General features: G+C 45.1%; 1 protein-coding gene across 1 annotated transcript; it reads right to left on the reverse strand.

The window, feature by feature from the left end:
* Window positions 1-3,747: 3,747 nt before the first annotated feature.
* LOC141496099 (zinc finger protein 783-like) lies at window positions 3,748-15,353 on the reverse strand. The gene is made up of 6 exons (XM_074198235.1): window positions 15,173-15,353; window positions 14,672-14,956; window positions 12,786-12,912; window positions 10,506-10,619; window positions 10,152-10,268; window positions 3,748-6,432 (listed from the first exon to the last, which is right to left on the reverse strand). The coding sequence occupies exons 1-6, from the start codon at window positions 15,194-15,196 to the stop codon at window positions 5,336-5,338; spliced, it is 1,764 nt and encodes a 587-aa protein (XP_074054336.1). The 5' UTR covers window positions 15,197-15,353; the 3' UTR covers window positions 3,748-5,335.
* Window positions 15,354-20,921: the final 5,568 nt, after the last annotated feature.

The raw sequence follows: 20,921 nt of genomic DNA on the forward strand, positions 1-20,921 counted from the left end.
GGGACAGAGACAGAGACAGAGAGAGAGAGACAGAGAGAGACAGAGACAGAGAGAGAGACAGAGACACAGAGAGACAGAGAGAGAGACAGACAGGGAGAGAGAGACAGAGACACAGAGAGACAGGGACAGAGACAGACAGGGAGAGAGAGACAGACACAGAGAGACAGAGAGAGAGACAGACAGGGAGAGAGAGACAGAGACACAGAGAGACAGAGAGAGAGACAGACAGGGACAGAGACAGACAGGGAGAGAGAGACAGATATAGAGAGATGGAGAGAGGGAGAGAGACAGAGAGAGAGAGAGACAGACAGAGACAGACAGAGACAGGGAGAGAGACAGAGAGAGAGAGAGGGACAGACAGACAGGGAGAGAGAGAGACAGGAAGGGAGAGAGAGAGACAGGAAGAGAGACACAGAGAGGGAGAGAGACAGAGAGAGAGAGAGAGAGAGGCAGACAGGGACAGAGGACAGACAGGGAGAGAGAGACAGGGAGAGACAGAGAGAGACAGAGACAGACAGGGAGAGAGACAGAGACACAGAGAGACAGGGAGAGACAGAGAGAGAGGGAGACAGGAAGAGAGACACAGAGAGGGAGAGAGACAGAGAGAGAGAGAGAGAGAGAGAGAGAGAGAGAGAGAGAGAGAGAGAGAGGCAGACAGGGACAGAGGACAGAGACAGGGAGAGAGAGACAGGGAGAGACAGAGAGAGACAGAGAGACAGGGAAAGACAGACAGACAGGGACAGAGACAGAGAGAGACAGGGAGAGAGACAGAGACACAGAGAGACAGGGAGAGACAAAGAGAGAGGGAGACAGACAGGGACAGAGATAGAGAGGGAGAGAGAGACAGAGACACAAAGAGACAGAGACACAGAGACACAGAGAAACAAGAGAGAGAGAGAGAGAGAGAGAGAGAGAGAGAGAGAGAGAGAGAGAGAGAGAGAGAGAGAGAGAAGGGAGTGCTCACTCCACGTCAAGGCACACATAGGGATTTTCTGGATCCTATTCCTTTTAGGATAAATCTCCAGCATTTCAGACCTTCCATCTTCTGACATTTTATTTCATTCTCCTTATGTTCTGTTCAAAAACAAGGTCCTAGTTATTTTCTTGGAAGCAACATGCCCTCTTCTAATTTCTAAAAAGAATCTTCTAATAAAAATCCTAAAATCCTTATTTTCCTTCAAGTCTAAGTTCAGGTGTACCTTGTCCACATCACCTTCAACCACCCCTCAAACAGGACATATTCTTTTCGAGGCAGGTGGAGTTTTTGCCTTTCTTGGTATCCCCAACACTTAGCCGAGTGACTTGCACCCAGGAAGTGTTTAATGAATGTTTGTTAACTGCCTGACTTCTAGATTATTCCTCGAGTTTGGGTGTCATTTGCTCCTTACACTCCCTACTTAGTCTCATGCTTCTCTGGGGACTCTAGGATCCTCAGAGTAGAATGCACTCCTCTAGATCTGTGTTTATAAACTTTTGTACCTACAACACTTAGCATAGGGCCTTGCATATCAATCTTCCTTGAATTAAATCTGTGAAAGCTAACCGGGTAGATGGAGGGCAAATCTTTCTTCCCTATGGACACGCCCAGGTCACCCCGTGTTACTGGTTTCTGATCAGCACTGGCATAGGTGGACAGCTCCTGCCAATCTATCGGCCAAACCACTAGGGAAGGTTCTGAGCGGTTTCAACCAACATCACAGTCTTAGAATCAACAGATAGCTTGAAGATAAATTAAATTCCAGATGATTCTACTAATGTTGCACAGCTAGTTTAGAAATGCAGACAGAATCTAGAACTCCAGATTTCCAATCTGATGCTCCTTCCTCTTAAAAGAGAAATTGAGCCATAAGTCTTAGAAAAATCATGAATAAACCTAGAAATAGTGTGAATCTTGGGATAGTTTAGAAGAGGTGAGTTTTTGGACTAGGTGATTATACTAGAAAGGGAAGGAAAGAATATAGATAACAAGGTTGTGGATAGAGGACAAATATTTGGTTAACTGAAGATATGGGTCTGCCAGATATAGCAGGAGTTTTTAATCCTTTGGTAAAACAATTCTGTTCAAGGTTTATTCTCCTTGTGAGGATATAAAAATCCTATCCTTGAAAAGGTTATACCTGTTGCAAGAGAACTGGGATAAAAGACATACTGCTGAAAGCCAAAAGCAAGGCAGGGTGACAAAAGTTTTGGCCCCATTGCCAAAATTTAGAGGGTGCTGACATTTACATTACAGCAGCCCCAAGTTAACAAGAATAATATGTTAAAACAGGAAGCTATCAGGTGGCAGGTCATTTCTCCCCCTTATGCCATACAGTGTTGGAGAAGTTTCACTGTGTCCCAGGCTCTCTGTCCCCCCACCCTTAAATACAACTAGATTAGTGATCTAGGTGCCCCTTTCATGCTGTTTGCTTAGTTCATTTTAGGAAGCCTGTTCAGATGAGAAAATATGTTACATCTCAGCTAACCCCTTTCTTATGGTTTGCTGTGACAAAGCCAAAAATAGCATCTTATTCAGATTTATAATTTATAGCCTACACTACAGAATCCATGCATGCATTTAATACCAATGTGAAATCATTCATTATAACAGCAACTTTTTTCTTAACCTGTAAGATTCCAGTTGCTTTGGCCTGATCTCTGCTTCCTTCTCTACTTTGTGAACTCATGCTTGCCCATGAGGGAGGATGAACTTTCTCCATGAGTGTGAACTTAAGGACAAGGTTTGTTTTCTTTTCCTTTTTTTTCTTTTTTTTTTTTGTCTTTGCATCCCCAGGGTCCAGAATAATTCCTGACATGCATGTTGAATTTAATTATTTGTTGTCATCACCATTGAGATTCCTTCTACCCCAGCCTTCACTCAGCCACCAGCTCTAGGCTTTGCTTGTTCTGAACTGTAGACTGAGGTGCATCAGTTTTAATCCACCATTCAGAGACTTTCTTTTGGATCATGACCTTTGTAAGGGTGGGGGAAGACACAAATGTCCATTAACTTTACCCACTATTTATCTCAGTAAATAGTATGTTTTGTATAACTCTGAAGTAAATCAATAACAGAACTTCCTGTTAGATTTATTCTAGCCCACTGAAAATGAAAAGGGATTGTGGTGGGGCTCTTACTCCACTGCCACTGCACCAGGGGTATATAGTCCATTTTCCACTGCAGTCACCACATATTCTAGGAGACAGAGACTAGGTAGGTGAAAAGAATAGGTAATATTTCCAATGGCATCCACATAGTATTAACAAGGCTATTTAAAAAAACAAGGCTGTTAAGTGTATTGTGCTTAGGTTATAACAATTCTAAAAGGCTGATGCTGGGTTCAGAAGGGGAGAGATGGAAGCCAATAGATTGGAGTGGGAGAGCAGGAGGGACAAAGGTAGGTATAAGCTGTCTTGGAGTTAAGCCCCATTGGCTGTCACTGACTGGGTAGGATGGATCTATCTTCCCACTCTGGTTTATTACACAACCCTTTGGGCTAGTACTGGGATCAAGTCCTGACCCCTATTTTATTTTATTTTTTAGGTTTTTGCAAGGCAAACGGGGTTAAGTGGCTTGCCCAAGGCCACACAGCTAGGTAATTATTGAGTGTCTGAGACCGGATTTGAACCCAGGTATTCCTGACTCCAGGGCCGGTGCTTTATCCACTATGCCACCTAGCCGCCCCCCCCCCCCATCCCTATTTTAAAGAAACCATTTCTCTAGCCTGTCAACATCTTTTTGAACTCTGTTAAAGTTGACACTGTTAAAGGACGGGTAAGGTACTATTAGAATGGAGAGGCTCTAATCCGGTGAAGATCTTCCAGGGATACTGCCTAATGTCTGGGCACCCAAATAATCTTTTATTTTATCTGAAACAACTAACCCACAGCTTTTCTCCCCACTGCTTCTCCCATCCTGTTGCTTATGGCCAGGTTTTCTCTCCTCTTTGATCTACTTAGTAACAGGAAAAAAAGTTTCACTGCTTCTCCTTTGTTTTTGTTTTTTTGAAGCAAGCAAACAGCTTTTTGGTAAAGAGTTTCAATGCTAAACAAATGTTGCCTCAACCCTTTTACTTTCTCTCCCTTTTTCTTTTTTTCATTAGACTCCATAGGGCAAGTTATAAATAATCAAATAATACTGATCATAGTCTGTATTTATAAAGTGCTATGGAGCTTCGGGGTAAGGTGTGATTTATCTTCATTTCAAGAGGAGAAGTGGATTGAGGTTCTTTAGCATTTCCCCACAGGGATGGAGCAGAACATTGCCTAGCTCACCAATAGCCATTATTAGTCTAGGACTATCTCCCAGATCAAATTCATATTTGGTGTGATCTGGAAGCAGGGCATTTATCCCTCGGAGTCTGGACACTTCTCAGAATGGAACTGGGGTAGCCTGAAATAATAAACAGTGTTCTGACTTGGGAATATCTGGGTTCAGATTCCTCCTTGGGCACTTACTGGCTCTGTTGCTGCTGGGTTAGTCCCTTGGCTTGAGACTCAGTTTCCTCATTTGTAAAATGAAGTGAACCTGATGGCCTGAGGTTACTCTAACTCTAAATCTGTAAACTTTGACACCCTGATATTGCCAACAGGGAACCAGCAAGGGGTGAAGTACCCTTAGTAACTGGTTTATTCTGAATCACAAAAAAGACACAAGCCACTTGCCTCACTGCAATCGTCTTGGATTTTCCCCACCCCTGGTCACTAGTTCCTTTTTTCTTCTCTGAATTGCTTTGTGCAGGAATGATCCTGGCTCCCTCCCTGATCTCCCCATTGTTAACTTACACCAATACCAAGTCACACTGGGGCATATACAAAGACCAACAGCTTGTGATACAGGTCAGAAGTGAAAGAAGACAATGACTCAAGACTTACAGAAGAATCTTTCCTTTTCACCTATTTTCCTAGATCATTCACTTAATGGGAAAACATTTCTTTACCCCTCTCCCAACTGAAAAAGACTTGATGATATGAGAACACAGACCAGGGGAATAAAGAAAGCTAAAAGGTGATGGAATCCTAGCTCATTTTACAGTTGAAGAAACAGGAGTGTTTATTGCTTTTTGTAATTCTATCAAGCCACAGCCCAGAAAATGAAAAAAGGAAACCAAATAGAGCAAATATAGTCACCATCCTCTATGATTCTCAGTCCAGGTTGAGAATCATAGCTAAAGTTTATACAGCACTTTGAGAAAATTGAGGCTGAGAGGGTTCAGTGACTTGCCCAGAGTCACATAGCTAAGTGTCTAAGTCAGGATTTGAACTCAGGTCTTCATGACTCTAAGCCAGCACTCTCCCCTCTATGTCACCTACCTGCCCCATTTTCCGCACACAATTCTTGTTGACCTTAGTCTAGCTATAACCACATCTCTGTCTTCACCATTGGAAAAGTACTTTGGGGGCTGGACTTGGAGGCCTGGGAAGTCCACAAAGGACACAGAGCTGTCCTCTGGGTGTCCTGCTGTGCTGGTGGAGGATCTTGGTCCCTAGTTCCTGTCCATGGGTAAAATAGTTCCTCTACCTGGGGCTTGGAGACAGGGGGCCCCAGCCAGCAGTTCCTGCCTGGTGGGCTCCACGCAGCTCTCTCCTTGGTCAGAGAAGACCGATGGTCTATAAAGTCTGGTGGGAAACCTGGTGGCTTCTCCAGTTTCCTGGTATGCCTCTGCTGGTGTCTGATGAAACTCTTCTTCAGCATAAAGTTGTGGCCACACTGTGCACAGTGAAAGGGTTTTTCCTCTGTATGGAGCCGCTGGTGGTTCAGCAGGTACTCCTTCCGGCTGTAGCACTTGTCACACTCGGGACACTGGAAGGGGCGCTCCCCAGTGTGAAGGGTCCGGTGCCGGATGAGCCAGGAATAACACACAAAACTCTTGTCACACTCGGGACACTGGTAGGGTTGGGCTGGAGGGTGGCTCTGGGGGTGCCTGCCTAGGCCCCGCCTCCCCGAGCATCGCCTGCCCCTCTCAGCATAGGCTAGCAGCCGTGGACGCGGCAGGAGAGATGCCCTCTGCCGGGAGTTCTTAGCCTGGGAGGTGCCAGGGAAAGGCCTGTCTCCTGGGGGCTCCCACGGCAGAGTTGCTCCGGGGCCTGGTTGCCCGTTGCTCCTCTGAGCCTCTAGGGACTGGCAGACCAGGTCCTGCCTGTGGGTCCTCGGATGCTTTGTCAAGTTCTCTCTCAGCTGGAAGCTTTTACCACATTCTGTACTTGTATGTGGTTGCTCTCTGGTTGGGGAGGTCCACCAGGTGGCCAGCTGGGGCAACACAGGCCCTGGCTGTTGGGCCTGCCCCAGGGGCTGTAGAGGCTGTAAGCTGTTTGGGGTATCAGAGTCTGAGTGGCCATCGGGAGCAGGGAGAAGTCCTCTGGTTATTCTGGCCAGTGACTCAGGGAGCTCCAGACTCTCCACAGCTTCCAGAGGATACAGCTCCTTCTCTGTACTCATGACCCAATTAGCTTCTGCAACAGGAGAAAGCACAACATATCATTTACCTGGACTGGCAGGCACATAGCCCTAACAAACAGAGCCCATTCTTACACAAGGTTTGGGAGTTTGGGGTTTTTTGGGTTTTGGTTTTTGTAAGGCAGTGGAGCTTAAATGACTTGCCCAAGGTCACAGTGCTAGCTAATTATTAAGTGTCTGAGCTCACATTTGAACTCAGGTCCTCCTGACTCCAGGGTTTGTGCTCCTAGCGCCACCTAGCTGCCCCCTGTTTTTTTAAAAATAGGTTTCTATTGGGGGGGCTAGGTGGCACAGTGGATAGAGCACCGGCCTTGGAGTCAGGAGGACCTGAGTTCAAATCCATCCTCAGACACTTAATAATTACCTAGCTGTGTGGCCTTGGTCAAGCCACTTAACCCCATTGCCTTGCAAAAAACCTAAAAAAAAATAGGTTTGTTAATGTTATTTTTATATTACCAGTTTCCTACTCCTTCCCCTTTCCCCTAACCTATGCTAAACAAATATTTTTAAAATAAAAAAAGATGAAGGAAAAAATAAGCAAAAAGCTTTCAGAAAAATCCTGAAAATCTATGCAATGTACCCTGATGGTAAACCTCCCATCTCTGCTAAAGGAGTGGGTGTCTTCGCTTTCTCTTCTTTGAGGCTTTCTATCCAATCATCTATTTTGATTTTCACAACAAACCTGTAAAGTCAGCTGGGTAGGTGGGTTTTTTAATAAAAATACCTCTGTTCTAGTCCTAGCAATAATTTTCTGTGGTTTGTGTCAGTAAGTGGAGTAGCCTGTGTCCAAATTACTAATCATTAATACAATTGTACAACAACAGTCTACTTAAGAAACAGAGGGACAAATAGGTTAATTTGCTAACTTATATTGCTCCCTTGTTCCAAGAGCTTTGTGACTTCTAAAGTAAAACAGACTTCTCTGCAAAAAGGTGGTTGTGAGGATAAAAAGAAGTAACACATCTCACTTGACCTATTTTGCAAATCCTTAAAAAAGCATTCTGTAACTGTTAGCTATTTCAAGGCTTGTTAAGAGTAATTTCTGTTCCAGCTGAGCCAGTTACTTTTTGTTCCTCACACAACAGTCCAATTTGGGTCTCCCTGCTTTTGCCTACCCTGGCCCCTCCATGACTGGGATGCACTCCCTCCTCTCTTTGACTTTCAAAGCCATGGATTCCTTCACAGCTCAGCTCAGGTGTTACCCTGTGTAGAAGCCTTGGGCCAATGCCCCAGCTGCAGGGGCCCCTTCCCATTGAAGTGATCTTGTCTGTGTCCCCTGAAAGTAATCCCAGTTCCTGGGACTGAGCTGGGGCTTATTATCCTTTGGTGAATGGTTCATGTCAGATGACTGATCAGAAAATGTTGCTCCATCTTTAATTTGATGCCTTTTCCTTTTCCAGTCCCCAGACGTGCATAATGAAGGTGCTGCCAGGCTGAGGGTGGGGCGTTGCAAAGTTCACTAAATCACTTAAACAGCAAACCCTTTAGGGGCTATTTTGATGCCTGTTGGTGTCTTCAGTCAAGTCAGCAAGCATTGATTAAGCCTCAGCCTTCAAGAAGCTTATGTTCTAGGGGCAGTGGGAGGAATTCTTATCCTAAAGCCAGAAGAGGGGCCAAAGGAGGTGCCTGGGTTAGGCTGACTTGTTCTCAACCTTAGACAAGGTCTCCTCTTTCTTCTCTTAGCAACATTTACGGCCCTTTTAGTCACAAGTTTTGAAGGTTTATATATTTTATGCTTGAAAGCCTCCCATTTTTGTGCATTCTCTAAGTTGATTACCCATTATATATCTTTTTTTTTAGGTTTTGCAAGGCAATGGGGTTAAGTGACTTGCCCAAGGCCACACAGCTAGGTAATTATTAAGTATCTGAGGCCGGATTTGAACTCAGGTACTCCTGACTCCAGGGCTGGTGCTCTATCCACTGCACCACCTAGCTGCCCCCATTGTATATCTTTAAAACCTGAATTTTTCTTGTTGCAGCAACTGCCAAAGTGATTTTCTTAAAGACCAGGAAGGTCTGTCACATCCCCCTCTGACTCTGCCTCCACTCCCTAATGATCTCCAGTAGTTTCTGATCACCTACACAGTTAAATATAAAATCCTGTTGGGCACTCAACTGCTTTTTCAGTCTTCCTGCACTTTATTCACATCCAGAGGATTCAACAGCCCTGGCCTTCTGCTGCTTCTCCTTCTCGCCTTGCGGCCTTTTCACAGGGTCCTCCATGCTTGGGATCCTTTGGAAGGAAGATAACCATCCTCCTTCACTCCTCCTAGCTGTCTTCAAAACTCATCATATCTCACCTTCTACAGACCTTTCCAGGTCTTCCTCCCTTTCCTCCCTCTGGAGATTACTCCTCATAGACACTGACTTTATCTTGCAGTGCTTCATTGTTTGCAGCTCCTCATCCCCATTAGAAAAGACAATGCCCTGAGATAGGAAGCAGGTTTAGCTTTTCTAGGCTTCCCTAGGGCAGCATGGGTCACAGACCTGAGGAAGCACTTAATATGTTTACTGTCAGTGGATACTCCCACATTAACCCTTCCAACTCAGCCATGCCCTGCTGATGCAGTCCGTTTCCCTCTACAACCAAAGGCTGCTTCCTGGATTTTGGGGCCCAGCTCACAAGTGCTAGAAACCCCTCCCTATAGCTGCAGGATCATCACAAAAGAGGTATCCTCCTGATGTTTTCCTTCCTTCCTGAAGAAGATCTGGACATCTGGAAGGTGATGCCATGACAAGCATGTGAATTGGATCTGAGTGAGGGGGTTTGTGCTAAGTCACCAGTCTCACTTTCTCTTCCAGAACATGTGGAACCAGTGGCCCGATATAAATCAGGACGACTGGAGATAGTCCTGGATTTGAGGCCATCAGGGTTAAGTGACTTGTTCAGGGAAACACAGTTTTGAACAGCTCATGCACACCCTGTAACTTCCACAAGTCCCTATTACATATGATATATAGAATATTAAATATCCTTTATATATAATATCCTTTAAGATATTTTAATTAAAGAGAAAAAGATATTTTAATTATGAAAATTATTGCCCCCACCCCAAAACCTCTCTTAGAAGAGTTAAATCATATTGAGGGGACATTACAGCAGCTATCAGGAAAAACAGTGTTCCCAAGTTCCTTTGTCCTCATCCCACCCAGTAGGCAGTCATTTGGAGAGAGAGAAAGGATACACATTCTTCAGATAACTCTTCAAAGTGTATCAAGAACTTTCTTCACAACAACCCACAGAAGTGGGCAGGACAGGTATTATTATTCTCAGTTTACAGAAAAGAAAACTGTACTGTCTTGTGATGTCAAAGTGAAGATGCATCAGAGCTAAGGTTCAAAACCCTCCATGTGGTCTTCAAAACAGGACCACACTCGCCATATGATGAACGAATAAAAAGAAGCATTTATAAATCACTTACTATGTACCAAACTGTGGTCAGTGCTGAAGATACAAAAAGAATAGACAGTCACAGATCTAGATGCTCACACTGGAAGAGAGAATGTAGACAGCAGTTCTGCTGGAGGGTGGATGGAAAGGCCCCTGGGGGGGGGGGGTCCTCAGGGAAGAGATAAAAAACCAGCTCTCAAAGCCGAGTATTGACCTCTGAATCCTGAGATGTCAGATCACTGTTAATAGAAGTCACTGCAGGGGCCTCTTGGTATGTTCAGTTTTCCCTTTCAGAACTAGAGAAGGTCAATTTTTGTGACTCACCTTTGTTCAGGTCGGCAGTAGGGACACTTCCTTCTATGTCTTCCTGATCCTTGGGTACTTGCTCTTCTTGCTTATTATGTGATTGCACATCATTAGAAGAAGTTGGAGACCCTGTCCCTGGGAAGGGAGATCATATTCGATGTTTCTGGCAGCCATTGACCCCCTCCATTACAGATTTCACAATGGAGAGCAGGAAGTTGAAGAAGAAAGAAAAAAAATCTCAAAGCTGAGTCAGCCGAGAAGATATTAGGCATTATTAAAGGAGCACAGCAGTGATAAGAGAATGGAAAAACCCAGTTTTCTGCAACATTAAGTGAAGTTTTGACCTTGGACGTTCAGAGAAGTAAGACTTACCAGGGTCCGGATTTGTTGCTATTTCTGTCTCTTCTGAGTCCAACTGATTCTGGACACATGGTTCTTCCCCTTGTTCAATTCGGGTCAAAAATTCAGGTTTGGAAAGAGCATAGTCTGTTTGATGAAGGAAGAGAGAGGCTCTATTACCATTCATGACACAAGGTAGTAACACCTTTGGTCATGTTGTGAGGGACACCATTACCAATGTGCTTTCCTGTTTTCATTTTTGATATCACATAAGAAATGCCCTAGGAGGCAGTAATACTCATGGTCCCTGTAACCTAGGAAGTATCTCCAGACAGCTGGACCAAGATGTCATCTCAAGAGCCTGAGAACATGTTGCTAAACATCACTATCTTTCCTTCCAATGTTAATAGTCCTATTGTTTCTAAATCTGTCATTGAGCCTTGATGTGTCACTGGGAGAGTCAACTATTTTAACTACTAATGATTTAACTTTATTTAATTTCAGAAGATCTTCCATCTTGGTAAGGGCACAGATTAGAGCTCCTCTAGTACCTAGCAGGTTTTATATATTGTTTTGGCCAAAAAAAATATTCAAATGTGGCCAGTCTTCTGCAGGACAACTAGGCAGCAGTGGATAAAGAGAAGAACTTAAAAATCAGGAAGACTCAAGTTCAAATCTACCTCAGACACTCACTAGTTGTGTGGGCAAGTCATTTAACTTTTATGTACCTCAGGTTCCTCATCTGTAAAAGGGCATAATAATAACACCGTAGGATTGTTGTAAAGATTAAATGTGTTGGGGTGGCTAGGTGGCATAATGGATAAAGCACCAGCCCTGGAGTCAGGAGCACCTGGGTTCAAATCTGGCCTCAGACACTTAATAATTACCTAGCTGTGTGGCCTTGGGCAAGCCACTTAACCCTGTTTGCCTTGCAAAAAAAAAAAAACCCAAAAGATTAAATGTGTTAACAAATATAAAGTGCTTTGCCACTCCTCTCCCTGTGCCCCCCAACCCCCACAGCAGTTAGCCCAATGTTATGTCAATGTTCAGAGTCTTTCCTTGGGAGACAAAATGTTCCACCTGCCCACCAATTCTTTGGCCATTAAAAAAGTACTTGTGTTAGAATTAATAGGGAGAACAATCTGCCTTTTGCAGTGACCCCTGTGATGGGACCAATGACTGCCTTTTATTAAACTAGTCAGTGACAGAAGATCATGATGGAAATGATCAGGTAACTCACCTGAAAAGACTGAAATCACAGGTTTGGCTTAAAACCGGGTACCTGCGGTAGGTAATACTTTTAGGGCCGATCAACTCTATTTGAATCCACAAAAGGTTTTGATAAAATAGGTACAGTATAACTACTCAAATGTTAATGACAACAGAACAAGTCTAGAGCCTAATCTAAGAGACATTTATGCCATTGAGCTCATTTTGATGAACACTGACATACTCTGTAGTTTGGTTTCCTCATGGGCCTCCTGCTGAGCTGCCTATGTGGATGAGGCACTTCAATACACTTAATTTTAAAACAATATAGCTGTGTCCACACATGATGTTTTTGGAAAATGGAAACTCTGGAGGCCATGAATGACCTTTTCAGTTAAAACTGTCCAATGCTATGTGGCTAGTTACAAGTTCTGTGACCAACATAACACAAGTAAATGAGAGTGAGTCTGCAAATTTTCAATTAGCATTCTAAGCCCTGGCTAGGGTCATACCCCAAACATTAGTCACACTTTCAACAGATCAATTCTTCTTTTAAAGTCTCTTTTATACAGTAGTGTGAAATGAAGTTTCTATCTCTGAACCCCAGAATCCTTGTGGAATCTTGGTTTGACTATAGTGAACTTGCTATTGAGCAGCTACCACATGCTACATCTCCCCTTTACAGATTGATATTGGTAAGGGAAGAAAAAGGAAGGGGGTACCTGGCACTAGGCTTCTCTTCCTCACCTGCATTTTGAATTTAATACCCCATAAGGAGTAGATTAGATGTGGATTCCACCATGGAATAACCTGTGCTGTAAACACTCAAAGTGTCTGAGATTTCCGTATTTCAGGAAAGTCCTGGTGTTGGAACTGCCCCAGCCAATGCAGACTATAATTCATCTATGACTTGATAAAATCCCAAGGAGTAACCAGACTGAGCTACATGGAGTTCAAATGACTTGTCCTGTGTCAGACTGCTAGTACCTGTTGGGGACAGTATCTGAATCAGGTCTTCCTGACTCCAAGGCTGGCTGGCACTCTATATACCATACCAAACTGCTTCTAGATCTTTTAACAAATGATTAAAAGGCAAACCCATACCCAAGGAGACAAGCATCTCATAGTTGCCTGTCATCACGTGCTTGTAAAGCTCTTTCTGCCATTTGTCCAGGTTCCCCCACTCCTTCTCTGAGAAATATACAGCCACGTCATCAAATGTCACAGGTACCTGAAACCACAAACAGCCCACATGTTATCTCTGGTGATATATCATCTCACTTCTGCCCCATGACTCCACCTAAAAGTCCTAACTTCCACATCTCTTGTTCAGTCTATATTACCCTCTACTTAGGGAGTTCTTAACCTGGGGTTAATGGACCCCCCAAGGGGCCTCTGGATAGAGTTTGAGATATCCCTGAATTTGCCTTATAAATTATTTTGATAACTATTTCAATAGTTTTCTTTATAATCCTATGGATTTTATTTTATACATTTAAAAACATCATTTGGAGAAAGAATCTGTGATGCCAAAGAAATAAAGCACCTCTATTCTACTTCAAGGTCTTCTCTGACGATTCCTAGCCACTCTCTTTGGATTCTCCTCAGCCATGGGGTGGCTAGGTGGCGCAGTGGATAGAGTATGGGCCCTGGAGTCAGGAGTACCTGAGTTCAAATCCAACCTCAGACACCTAGCTGTGTGGCCTTGGGCAAGCCACTTAACCCTATTGCCTTGCAAAAAACCTAAAAAAAACCACCCCCCAAAAACCAGATTCTCCTCACCCTTCAGTTAAGATTGCTAGGAGTCAAGTTAATTTCCAGTAGCTCCGTATAATTCAGTATCATGTCCTTGTCAAGCACATACAGCCTTCCCCATTAAAATGCAAGTTTTTCAAGCATAGGAGTTATACCCACTAAATTCATTCATTCAATGATAATTATTTCCTTTTTAGTTTTTTTTTTTTGGCAAAGCAATGGGGTTAAGTGGCTTGTCCAAGACCACACAGCTAGGTAATTATTAAGTGTCTGAGGATGGATTTGAACTCAGGTCCTCCTGACTCCAGGGCCATGCTCTACCCACTGTGCCACCTAGCTGCCGCTCAATGATAATTATTAAGCACTGGTGCTTGGTGACAGGTGCTCTACCTCCTGGCAATCCCTCCTACAGAACTGACAGAGCCACAGCTGCTCAATGTGCTTTCCTCCTGGGATCTAGGCTATTCTAACCAGAATTATTTTATTAAGGGAATAAAACTGTTATGTCTCTTGTCAAGAAACAAGCTTTTGAAAATGCATATTTGCATCAAATACCTTCTAAAAGTCTGCTGTCTCTTCTCCAAATCACTAAGAAGAGAAATCCAAATTAAACCAGTTCTGAAGCGTCACCTCACCCCCATCAAATGAACAGAGAGAGAATAGGTAAGAAGATGGAAATCTAGGGCCTAATTGGAGGATGGGGAGAAGCTGCTAAACCTCCCGTCTTCTGATCAGCCAGACGGCCCTTCCAACGCTCAGCCGTCACAGAGGGGGAGAGGGAGACAGTAAGCATGCCACCTCCATACCCAGCTGTCCACCGCGGCCCTTGGGGCACGAAACACGGGGGTGGGGTGCTGACGACTGGGGAAGAGCTGGATGCGTCTGAATATAGTGGAATAAAACCACGCTGGAAGAGTGAGGAGGGCCAGGGGCTCGGAGAGGCTGCGGGAGACGTTAAAGATACCACCTGGCCGCACTTTGGGGTCACTCTGAAGCGTTCCGTTCCGTTCTCACAGCAGCCCGGAGGCGGTGCTCGTGAGACTCCCGTTTTGCGGACTGAACTCGGGGCTCCCCGGGGCTGGCACGTCCAGCTTCTCTGCTGCCGGGGCTCCCTTGGGCGCTAGCGTTATTGTCTCCGCCCAGCAGCCCCGATGGCTGTGGCCGCCCCGGCCCGCCTCGGGGTTTGGAAGGAGGCCGAGAGCAGAGCGGGGCGCCGCGGCTCGGGGGGCGCCTACCTGGGGGACCTCCCCTCGGCGGCCCGGCGGGAGCCGCAGGATCCAGAAGTTGCGGTTCTTGAGCAGGTTCTCCACGTTGTCCAGGCGCCTCCGCAGCAGCCCGCACTCCCGCAGCACGGCCTCCAGCGCGGCGCCCCGGCCCGCCGGCTCCCCGGGCTCCCCCGCCGCCTCCCAGGCCGCCAGCCGCCCCTCCAGGCTGGCCAGCCGGCCGCCCTGGGCGCTCACCGTCCTCTCCAGCGCCCGCAGCGCCGCGGCCGCGGGGCCCGGGGCGCCCCACTCGGGAACCTGGGGGGGAGAAGGGCTGGGCCAGGCGCGCCAGGGAGTCGCCCCCCCCAGTCCCCCCCCGCCCTCCCTCCGGACCCCGCAGTCCAGGGGGCGTTCTTAGTCCCGGAAGCCCGAACTGAAGGGAGCCGCAATGCGGGGGGGCGGCCACAGGAGGAGCCGGGGCTGAGTGGGCTCCCCCCGCCCCGGGACCCGGCGCTCCCCAGGGAGGGTCCTGACCTGAGCAGGAGCGGGCTGGGCCATGGGCAGCTCCGCTTGCTTCCCCGCCGCCGCTCTTGGGAGGTGCGGCCCCGCCTCGGGTCCCGGGGGTGGTGCCGGCGTGCCCGGGCTGTGCCCCGCGCTGCCGGAGGCCGAGCCCGCCCGTGCCCGCCCTGGGCTCCCCGATGCCGGCTCTGGGTTGCCGGCTCCGGGCTCCCCGCTCCCCGCTCCGGCTCCCCGCTCCCGGCTCCGGGCTCCCCGCTCCCGGCTCCGGGCTCCCCGCTCCCGGCTCCGGGCTCCCCACTCGCGCTTCCTTGCGGCGGCCGCAGCGTGGTTTCCTGTAGCTTCTCAGAAGACAGCGGCTCCTATTGCTTGGAGGAGCAACGGTGGCAGGGGCGCCTCTCGTCCAGGACCACCCGCTCCGCCCACAGGACTCTGGAACCGCCCTCCCACCCTCGGCAGATTGGCACCCCGCTACCCAATCCGGGCCTTTGGCCTTCTCTCTGGGCACCTTGGGCAGGCTGTAAGCCAGGCTGGTCTGGAGCCTGGGGCTTGACCAAAGAAATCGATGCCTTTTTTTCCCTTTCCCTAGCCTTGCCCATTCTTAGAGCTTCTGACGCGTCCTTTCCTCTTACACGTGATTATAACTCAGCGTCTGACATCATAAGAACCAAAGCTCCCCTCTCCAAAGTCACTCTTTGGATCTCTTCATTGTGAAACATAAACTTTTCTCACTCCACATCCTTGACCTCTCAGCAGCCGTTGTCACAGTTCAGCATCCTTCTCTCCTAGATACTTTCTTCTTTTTAGGTTTGCACCACAATCTCCTTCTCCTCTCCCTGTCTGGACCTTCATCATTGTCACATCAGCTAACCTTTGTGTCCAACAGGTCCCTAACCTGGGCCTTTTTTCTCTTCTCCCTCTGTTATTCACTTGCTGATCTCCTCAGATTCAGTGGATTCAAGCATCACCTCTAAGCTGATGATTCTCCAATATACTTAGCTAGTCCTAACCTTGCCACTTCATTATCAACTGCCTAATTCAAACTGTTTGTCCTGCAGACATACTCTAAACTGAACTCATTATCTTCCCCTCCAAACTTGCCCTCTTCCTAATTTCCCTTCTACTGTCCAGGATACCATCTTCCCCATTACTTAGGCTCACAATCTAGGTGTCATCCAGATATCTCATTCCCTCACCTCCATAGCCCATTTTGGAATTCAGAACCTTCTGATCCAGGGCCAGTGCTCTATTCACTGTGCTACCTAGCTGCCCACTCCCATTTCCCATTTTTTTTTGCAAGGCCTGTTTATCTTCCTAACATCTCTTCTCTGAAACCACCACTGTCTTGCTACATCACCTCACACTCAGACAATTGCAAGTCTGCTGATGGATCCACCATCAGTCTCTCCCCACACCAGTCCATCCTCTACTACAGCTGCTAATGATCTTCCTAAAGTGACCTAAAGTGACCATGTCATCCCCCTCCAAAATACATTCCAGTGACATCCTATCACTTTTAGGATCAAATATAAAATTATTTTTGTTGTCCAAAGCTCTTCATGACCTTCATCCTGTCTCTCACCTTTTCAGTCTTCTTACATCTTAAACAGGGACTCCACCCCTCAATGTACCTTGCAATCCAATGACACTGACCTCTATTCTATTGCTTGAACATGAAATAGGGATTTTCATTTTCACTCCTTTCTGGAATGCTCTTCTTCATACAGTCTCCTTGGCTTCTTTGAAGTCCCAACTAAAATTCCACCTTTTACAGGAAGCCTTTCTTCACCTCTTTTAATCCTATCCTCTTGCAGCTAGGTAGTGCAGTGTATAGAGCACTGGCCTTGGATTCAGGAGGCCGGGAGGCCTCAGACACTTGACTCTAGCTGCATGACTTTGGGCAAGTCACTTAACCCTGATTGCCTCACATCCAGGATCATCTCCCATTGTCCTGCTTCATATCTGGCCACTGGACCCAGATGGCTCTGTAGGAGAAACTGAGACTTATGACTTAGCACAGCAAACCCCCCCATCCCCCCATCCAATTCATGTGCTTGTCAGACATCACTTCCCTGATGTCATGGTCGGACAAACATTATGCTCTTGACTCTGTGATAATGCCTTAAGTTGCATGCAATATCTATATGGGGTTATCGGGTGTTGTTTCCCCTCAGTAAACCAAGAGCTTTTTGAGGGTTGGGGCTTTCTTTTGTCTTTCTTTGTATCCCTGGAGCTTAGCACAGTGTCTAGCACACAGACTGAGGGACCACTGGCTCCTCCTGGAGAGTTTGTCTTCCTTTGCCAACCTTGATAGGACTGGGTCCTGGTTATACATCTGGATCCACTCCTCTGCCTCCTGTACTGACTCCAATTTCTCCTACTTGTTAAAAAGAATTTTAGCCTTCTACTGTTTTTTTCCACCAGTTCTCTACAGTCTGTTCTGAAGAGATCACATCCACTCTTAAATCTGCTACAACTGATTCTCTGCAGATGGCTCCAGTCTACATGTCCAGTCCTTCATGCTATCTGAATTTCTTCTCTCTAAATGCCTAGTGCATTATTTTCACTTGGATACTCTGTTGGTTCAAAATAATCAAATCAATTTTTCTTCCAAATGCTTAGATTTCTCCATATTTTTAAACAGTTTAAGAGACAGTCATTGATAGTATAGTGGAATGAAATTAGGAAGTCCTAGAATCAAATCCTGATTCTAACACTAAGTGTCTATAGGCACTTGGTTCCATTTATATAATGAATGTAGATGGTATGTGTAATACCTACCTGTTGAGGTTATTGTAGAGTTCAAGTGAGATTATATATGGAAAGTGCTTTGCCGGTTTTAAAGTGCTAAATAAATGACAGTTACTGTTCCTAACCAGGCTACAAAACTTAGTCTTTTTTAAGACTGTTAGGTAGAAAGATCATTGGACTATGAGTTAGAATACTTGAGCTTTGCTACTAGTCAGATGTCTTTGGACAAGCCAATCTCTCAGTTTCCTCATTTGTCCTAAATAGGGCTAATAATAGCTTCCCTTCCAATTGTATAGGGTTGCCTTAAGCATAAAGATAATGCATGTGAAAGTAATTTATGTAAAACTATACAAATGGAAAGCATCATTCATTCAACAAACGTGTTGTTAATATCTAAAATTTTACATTGATTATATCATTCATTCATTCATTCTCCTGCTCTCAGCAGTCAAAAGGCTGTAGTTGAAATTCTTTAGCAGGACATTCAAGTCTACAATCTGATCTTGACACCAATCTTCTACTTCTGATATGAATTCTTGCTTCTGTGTTTCTTATAGGCTCTCGTTTCCTTTCTACAGCCATAAAATGAGTTATCAGCCATTTGATTGTACAAAACAATTCCAGAGATTCCAAGAGGATACTATAGATTGCTGTATTCAGTCAGAGATTATACCCTGCTAGATCATAGACTGTACAGATTTATCTTGTATATATTAAAGGAATTTAAGCCTTTGCTATTGCATCCTAGACCAACTGCTGCCAGGCTGTCAGCTTTTCCCCTGCCCCTCTCAGGTGTTTTCAGTGCTTTCTTTGGGCTACTCAGATCAGCAAGGAGTTCTTGGCTCAAACTATGTATTTGTATCACAAAGGGAGCGAGAGCCTCAAAACACAAACACACTTAGTGGAGTCGCAAACCTAGTCTTTGCTCCTTTACTGGTATCTATACATAATAAATTTCACATCTTGGGGAATGATGTGCAACACTTTTAACAACCCAAGATCTATCTCCATTTTGGGGGGAGGGGAACTCTATAGAACCAATACAAGATAGCTCCCTCAATTTGGAAAGACTCCACAGATTCCTGGGGAAGATGGGGTTCACTTGATTAGGTAGTTTGATTCTCTAGAAACTCAACTTTTTTCTTCTCTGTGGAGGTGTTGGATTGCAGTATAAATCAAAAATTTTGTACCTGGAGAAGGTGGGGTCCACCAGATGGTAAGTAAAACAATTCTATTTGAATCCATTTGAATACCTTTTGCATTTTTTTGACACATTAAATCACATATTGCTTCCCCAGGCTGCTGAGAAATATGGTTTATTCTTGGGTAGAGAGGTAGACTCATGCCAGTGATGGGAGCTGATAGCAAGTTAAAGGCACTGCAACTCCAACATGAAATTTGGGGCAGTTGGAACCTTATCTGTCTCAATGATCTGCTTAGGGACAGAACTTGAACAGAACTTGCTTTCTGGTGGTGCCAGCCTGGCTGCTGGATGACTTAATGTACTCTCCAATTCCTCTCCCTCAGCTTCATAGCTTCAAGGTGAATATGCATTAGTGCTCTGTCAGTTAGCTGTGTGTACTTTGATAATGGGTTTTTATCTCCAGATAATCTGACTTTTACTGTATTCTGAGCCAGCTAAGGAGATATGAGGCCTTCCTTTGAAATGGAGTAGGGGTAATAACCGAATTGATCTCATCTAGATAAATGATTGCTTTCTCACTCAGCTGGAGTGATTAGTGCTTAGCTTGACCAAAGGATAGTTATTAGTTTGAAATATTCCTGATGATAGGATTTTCATTCCTATCTATCTCTACTATCCATCTAACAAATAGTCCAAGAAAGAACTCAGTTGTGGAATAACAATTTTAATTTTTAAATGGCTTTAATGTTTGCAAATAGCATCTGTTTATCCTCACTACAACTTTGGGAAGTAGATGCTCTTCTTTCCATTTCACAGATTAGGTTAAGTGACCTGCCTAATGACACAGGTATCATGTCTGAGGCATGATTTGAACATAATTTTCCTGATTACAAGTGCAAGAATGTTAACCCCAAACTGTATTTTAATATATTGTGATCTTTTTCTTATTCAAGATTGCTATAAATGTTACCTGAAATTGTCTTGGGGCAATCATATTGGAAAGTTTGGAAGACTATGATCATCTGAACATCTCTTTCCAAATTAGAAATTATTTGGAGATATATTTAATAAAATTGTTTCTTTTTTTCCTCAGATTATTGACAACCAATAGAAAGACAGCATTGTGTAAAGGTCCACTTCCCTTTCAAGGACTTCTATGGCTAAGTAAAGGTGAGGGACTTCTAAAAATTTTACAGGAATTTTTGGAAGAGAATAATTCCAGCCTTATAGACTTCCAAGAAGGCTTGAGGATCAACCCATTTGAGAGAGAAGCCAAGTCGGTCAGATACAGTAAGGGGTATCTGTGCATATCTCTTCATGTCTATGTTGGTGGCTACCTTCCCTTGAACAGTATGCTGTATGTGGAAAGCCTTCCTTGAGCAGCTTTAAATCACCTGCTCTGGGTCTAAGCTCATTTTGGGCAGCAGAAACCTGGCCTAACCTAAGCCAGGTGACAGGGAAGTTTCCTTACTCTTTTCCTTGCCAAGGGCAGTACCTTCATAACTCTTCGTTGTATTCTGCCACTGCCACTTAGTGCCAATGGTGTTGGTCAAGCTATTTAGTACTCCCAGTCTCAGTTTTCTCATCTGTAAATATGACTAATAATGGCATCTTCTTCACAGGCTATTGAGATGTCAAGTGCTTGACAAAACTTTAGGCTAAGTATTAAGAGAAGCAGTAGAGGGGACAAGTTGTTTTTTTGTGATTTTATCCAAATGACTAAATGTTATAATAGGGACTTATTATTGTGGAGGTTTTTTTTTTTTATGATGAATGGAATCTTAAAAGTGTACTCCAAAGAAGGGAGGGAAACTGCTGAAAGTTACATTCTTCACTATGAGGTTCCATAAACCACGATCAAAGAACCTCTGC

Source organism: Macrotis lagotis, chromosome 8, assembly GCF_037893015.1.
Source record: "Macrotis lagotis isolate mMagLag1 chromosome 8, bilby.v1.9.chrom.fasta, whole genome shotgun sequence".
In the NCBI taxonomy this organism is placed as follows: domain Eukaryota; kingdom Metazoa; phylum Chordata; class Mammalia; order Peramelemorphia; family Peramelidae; genus Macrotis; species Macrotis lagotis.

Excerpts from the sequence above, each read along its gene's own strand:
- LOC141496099 (XM_074198235.1), bottom strand. The coding sequence starts at position 15,196 with ATGGCCCAGCCCGCTCCTGCTCAG. Across the intron at positions 14,957-15,172 it reads CCCAGCCCGCTCCTGCTCAG|GTTCCCGAGTGGGGCGCCCC; the intron begins GTCAGGACCCTC and ends TCTCCCCCCCAG. Across the intron at positions 10,620-12,785 it reads TGAGATGCTTGTCTCCTTGG|ACTATGCTCTTTCCAAACCT; the intron begins GTATGGGTTTGC and ends TTCATCAAACAG.